Source organism: Limulus polyphemus, unplaced genomic scaffold, assembly GCF_000517525.1.
Source record: "Limulus polyphemus unplaced genomic scaffold, Limulus_polyphemus-2.1.2 Scaffold3884, whole genome shotgun sequence".
NCBI lineage: Eukaryota > Metazoa > Arthropoda > Merostomata > Xiphosura > Limulidae > Limulus > Limulus polyphemus.
In genome coordinates this window covers 29,046-35,282 of record NW_013669494.1, presented here as the reverse complement: position 1 = coordinate 35,282, position 6,237 = coordinate 29,046, and the positions used below count along the sequence as shown (strand labels likewise).

At 32.4% G+C, this 6,237-nt stretch overlaps 1 protein-coding gene across 1 annotated transcript in view; it reads right to left on the bottom strand.

Moving 5' to 3' along the window:
• Positions 1-6,237, bottom strand: part of LOC106470214 (cyclin-related protein FAM58A-like) — a 57,337-nt gene that overhangs the window by 23,264 nt on the left and 27,836 nt on the right. The window contains exon 3 of the mRNA XM_022398814.1: positions 5,023-5,108. Coding sequence (XP_022254522.1) covers positions 5,023-5,108 — 86 coding nt within the window. The remainder of the gene's footprint in view (positions 1-5,022; positions 5,109-6,237) is intronic.

Here is a 6,237-nt window from a genome sequence, read left to right as displayed (position 1 = left end):
CTGTCATGTTAAACTTATATTAAAGTTTTTCTCCATTACCCATTCAAACTGTTAAAAGAGATAACTTGGAATAAAGAAAGGAGTCAACCACTTCCTGTGCAGATGATCTGCAACAAGGACAAAAGCACCTGGAACATGACACACCAGGAGACGTATGTCAAGTGTAAGGGTTCAAAAAGGGAGATCCACTATCTACCACAAAGGGAACAAGAACAAGTGCCCCATTGGTGAGTGATTAAAGCCACCATCTTCGAATAGTTGGAATAAAACATTATTAGTCAAATCTGGACAAGAGGAAGAAAGTGAACTAAAGCACGTTGGATTGCTGGAAGTGCCAGGTGTTAACATGGTAAGACCTTTAGTCCATAGACCATTGTCCGGAGGGCTCCTGCTGACTGACCCATGCTCCCCAGCTTTGGAGATGAGCATCAGGGAAGAGAAACAAATCCAGATGAGGGGGAGGAACTGGTAAACCCTATGACATGGGGATATGTTCAACCACCAATGAATATAGTTGAAGTGGGAAGGAGGAAAATTAAGAAAGGAATCCTAGCAAGAGACCATGAGTCGTGCAGTGTCTCCTGAAAATATCACAAATGTATCAGACTAAAAGAGAGAAATGCTACCATAGAAACCACATCTCCCAATGCATCAGAACCTTGCTAGTTGTAAGACAGGGAACCCTAATGGCATGGATACCAGAAAAATACATCAAATGCATTTGAGAGGAGATTGGATGGTCCTGACAGAGGTGAATATTTAAAAAGACACTCCCCAAATAGCTGAGATTGTTAGGTGGTATCAGGAAAAATTTATCCAACTGGAAAATCCAACCACCCAAGCTACTTGTGTAAGAAGCAGATAAGTATATTATGACCACCCCCATTCGGAAGGAGCTAACCAAAGCCAGACGTCCAAGTAGTGGCATTTGTAAAATCCCCTAAAATGCAGACCACCTGACAAAAGACATACAGAACTGAAACAAGTCTGAAGGGCAAGGCACAAAACTGGTACCAGTTCACATGATGAAAAAACCTAGGTTACTGTCCCGAGAAATGAAAAAATAAGAACTGGGCATTCTCAGTTCTGCAGAAACTGCCCACCAAATTGTGATCAAAGACTACAAATTATAATGGGGAAGAACCAAGGAGAGATTGAGGTGGAACCAATTGATCCAGACTTCCAATTAGCTCCAAATGATGAATGGAGAAACCCATAGATAGGACAAGTAAAGGACGGGAAGGTGCTGAACATGGATAAATATGTTAATGACTCAGAATGAAATAAAAGAACAACAAAAAATAGAATATACCATTGCAGTTACCCCACATGATGCTAAATGCATAGGAGTAGCCCCCAAAAATGGACTGGTGGAGAAAAAGAGCCAACCATAAGTCCCTAATCAACGTGGATGGTAAATAAATGGTACAAAACAGTGTCCCATCCCAGAAGATTGCAAAAGCAAAGAGGCCAAGTGTGAAGGAAAAGAACTGAAGATGACAAATGCCCCAACATGGAGGGAAGGAGGAAGAGGTATCTCATAAAAATCCTTTAGATATAGGTGGAATGCCTAAGAAAGAAGGTGTAAGGTAGACATTTCCTGTAGAAGAGTCAATAGGGTAAGACAAAGCTGAAAAACTAGGTGAGAGATAAATCGGATAGGATTAACAGAGACTGTCCACATACAGGCGACAGAGATTCTAAGTATACATAATCAAGAAGAAAATCTGCCTGATAGTAAGCTTAGGCAAATTGAACCAAAGCAAGTACCCCCACCCCAAAATAGAACAAAAATGCTCATCATGAAAGAATGTCTGGAGAAGGAGGGGAAATTATACTTTGAAATGTGTCTAAATAATGATGAGGTAGGCCTAGCATATTCCACAGTAGAGGCCTAGGAAGGCAAGCCATAATCAGGTGGAGAAAAACTGACAAAATCTAGGTCATCCTAAACGAGTTCGGCAGTTGTAGGAAAAAGGCAAGCAATATTGAGAGGAGCTAGGGCAGACCCTGGACCCCAGGAGTCCTCACAAACTCGATTAATTGTAAAAATTATTAATTATAAAGAATTACGAAAATGAAATAGTCAATATAAGGTAAATTTAAGTAAGTGTGTAGTGAAATAAACATATGTACAAGATGTGATGTTTTGAAGAAAACAACATATTTGACCTAATTATCGATTTACCCATAAGATGAACTACAGGTAAACTGAAAATAACAGACACTTGTTAAGCCTAATCAAACTGTGCAGGACAAAGTATATGACTAAGCTCTAATATAAAAACTCTAACCTAACAATAATACATTCAATATCGGGAGAAAAATTTGTGCAGACCCAGGCTTTAGGGGTCCACAGAAATAAAACTAATATAAAATTAATACTAACAAAAATGAAATAGACATTATATTGTAAAATTAGATGTGTACGAGATGTGATGTTTTGAAGAAAAAACAATTTTGTTAACCTAATTTATGATATAGTAGTAAAATGAATTACTGGTAATCCTAAAATAACAAAGACTCATGTTAAGCCTAATCTAATCTTATAGGACAAAGGATAAAACTAAGCACTTATTTCAAACCTGAGCTTGACTATGATTTTTGACCAATCTAACTAAACTTATGTCACTGAACCAAAATAACTACAGATAATAATATTAACAGTAAAAATATTCAAAAAACATAACAGTATAATGTCTTATCTTTCCAAAGTCAGCAGACCATACATTAAAATGTGTGCGCCCCAAACTCGAGTTGAGGCCTTACACAGAACAGCTCGTTGGATGATCAAACTCCCGAGAAAGTAAAGCCGATAGTTTCCTAGACGAGACTGCCACCTGAAGCCCATGTAAATGTGCTGTTAAAAGATATAACCTCCAAAGTGGTAAAACTTAGAATTCAGAATTTATAAATTAAAATGAATAACCAAACACAACCATGTTGGCAGAAAGAGATAAAAAGTAGAAAGACAATTTGTAATGAAGTATTAAATTCTGTAACTGGGTAGAAATATAAAACAATTCCACTTTGGAATAAGTTACAAGTATCACTATTGTATAATAAATAGTAAACTTTTTGAGAGAAATTGATACAAAGATACAATAAAGAAAAACACTTGAAGATAGCACAAACTAAACATCTCAACATGAGCACTGCCAAATGAGAAGTAATAGGTAGAATAGCATAGAGAGAATCACATGAGTCAAGTGGGTGTGTGGCACTACTATTGGTAGAGGTTTGTCACATGATAATTTGCATGCGAGAATCAGTTTAACCATGTGTGTGGGAGTGAAAGGCTTGTAATGCAAAAAAAAATTTTGCAAATAGAGGGTAGCACTAAATGAGAATAGCTATGTAAGTGAGCAGAAGTAAAGTACCTTGTTGGAATTTTACATTTCAGTTATTTTCCTTGAAACATACAACAGTAAATAAAAGATATATAGAAAACAATGAACTTTTTTGAATTTGTACATTATATTTGGTAAACCTTGTTGTGGAGGACAAATTGTATAGGTTTTATATGTTCAAATGTCAACAAACTATAAGTTACTAGAATGATATCACAAAACAATCACTTTAATAGATCTGCCTTTCTAACAAAGCTATATGAAGGTTTAAAAATTTTGTTTCATCATATTTCAAACCTCCAACAGTATAATGGCTTTCCCTGCATCAACTATTTAGGAAGATTGACAGTAAAACAGTTCAAAATGAGCAATTTTGATTGATTATAAACATGTGTGCCAAATAAGTACATGTGGCTTCTAAATCTCTAGTCTAACTACGGAAGGTGGGCATGGCATCATCAGGACTTAGCAAAATTTATTTCATGTGGCAGGATAGAATTGACCCTATGGAAGTTGAGAGAAGGATGTGTAAACAGAGCAATTAACCAAGTTTCTGTCTGTACACAGAAACATAGTGTACAAGAAGAAGCATTCAAGTTATAAAAGAAAAAAAACAAAGGTTTGTAAACACTCTTGGTAATGTGACAACAAAATGGAAGTTTAAAACTTTTTTTAAATGTCTTTATTCTTGAAATAAAGGAATTAAAATGTATATAATATAAAACTTGGAATTACAATGTAAATTATAATGCTAATTGCATTGACATACATTAATCATAAGTTGTATATTTAAACATTGTGACATGCACCAAAAAGAAAATTGTAACCTTATGGTAATTTTTCAGTAAACATATAACTATTTCAGAACAGAACAGTTAACTTCACACAAAACTACATAAGGGATATCTGTACACAGTCATCCCTAATTTTGACCTGACAAGACTAGAAGAAAGGCAGTAATAAACAACACCCACTACTAACTGTTAAGTTACATGTCTGATAGAGTATAGAAGCGGCAATAGTTATCAATACCCACAGCTAATTCTCTAGTTACTCTTGTCTGATAGACTAGACAAAAGGCAGTTAGTCAATAACACCTACTGCTAATTAATGAGCTCCTCTATAGAGCTGAATTGGGAACAAAAAATATCAAAATTATATTCAAAACAGTTTGCAATTATATTTTGCAGATATATATATACAATATATAAAAATTTCATTTACTTAAGTAATCAAAATGTACCAGCTTTTCACATTAAATGAAAACACCTAAGCCTTGCAGAAGAAAGAATTACTGCCAAAACCTTTCACTACACATGTACTAAAGATCTTCTTAGCCCCCTATATATGACTACAAAACAAATTTCAATAAAATGATTGATTGTTTTTCTTAAAAAGTGAAAATTTTACACAATATATTTAAATCTCAATAAAAATATTAATAAAAATCAAATATGAAAGGCTCAATCAATTATTTAAGCAAGAAAATTAAATACCAAAATAAATACAAGAAACTCACAAAACAAATTACATTAAATTTTTACATAAAAACAAGAGCCTATAAAAAAATATCAGAACCACCAAAAATTTTCATTTTTTCTCACTAAATCACTAAGTAATTAAAACTACAGAAAATTTTATAGATTATGAAATTAACATAATTCTTACTGACTTGTGGAAAACATTAACTATGTCTCTAATCTTTAGGTGATTTTCTTCTACCTTCCCAGCCAAATACAGACAAGTTGCTGCAATAAGCTATAACAGAAGATGACAAAAAATTTAAATAAGCTCCAAGTAAAAATCATGTTCTTAAAGCTAAAAAAAAGTAGTATATGGAAACAAAGTATCTTTAAAATATTTTATAATAGTATCATCATAATGATAAACTATGCTTAGCAATGATAGCATAAAAAATGATATTTTAAGATTAAGTAAGCTTATAGCTATAGTTACCTGTACCAGTAATTAAAATAAATTCAGTTATGTGCATCCTAACATTTAGCACTATTGCTATGTCAACTTCAAGCAAGTTTTGATACTAGCATCAAGATAATAAACTGTTTACCAAAAAAAACTTAATTAATAAATGTTCTTTTGTAAATAAAAAATTAAGTGATTAATTAAATCAAGATTTTGCTGTTAGATCAGAACTATTATTCACATAAGCTAGACAAAGTTCCTATAACTATTTAAAATTTCATATTACAAAACTGAATAAAAATTATAAAATAATTTTACAACATAGTAAATAAACAATTAAAAAAGTTTCAATTTTTATACAAATTAATGACTATGTATTACTATGCTATCTAAAACAGTAAGGTAAAATCATACCATTGTTTGCACACATACATGTTCTGCAGGTGTAACAGCGAGTTTTTAATTTAAGTAACAATACTGAATGAACAATGAATTGAAAGCAAGTATAATGATAGTGTGTTTGTTAGCCAGAAATTATCTTAATGCTCAAATATGCCAACAATTTAATATAAATACTGATGTCTGAACATTTAGTTTATGAAAGAATGCATAATGAATATTAATATAAAAGCAAGAACACATGTAGTATATAATAGCAAACTGAAAATAAAGATAAGGCATAACACTTTAATTAGAATTTATTATCTATTATAACATTTGGAACTTGAGAAGAAAAATGTTATTATAATGGGGTTTGCTATGTATACGTCCAAAATCAGATCTCAGAAACTACTGCACCGATCATCACCAATCATAACTGGATGATATTTTTATAACTGAGCAATATATATAAAACAATTGAAATTTCCTCTAAAATGATATGTTTCAGATTTAACCAATAAAAATTACAAACAAAAAAGTAGTAAGTTTCAGATTTAACCAATAAAAATTACAAACAAAAAAG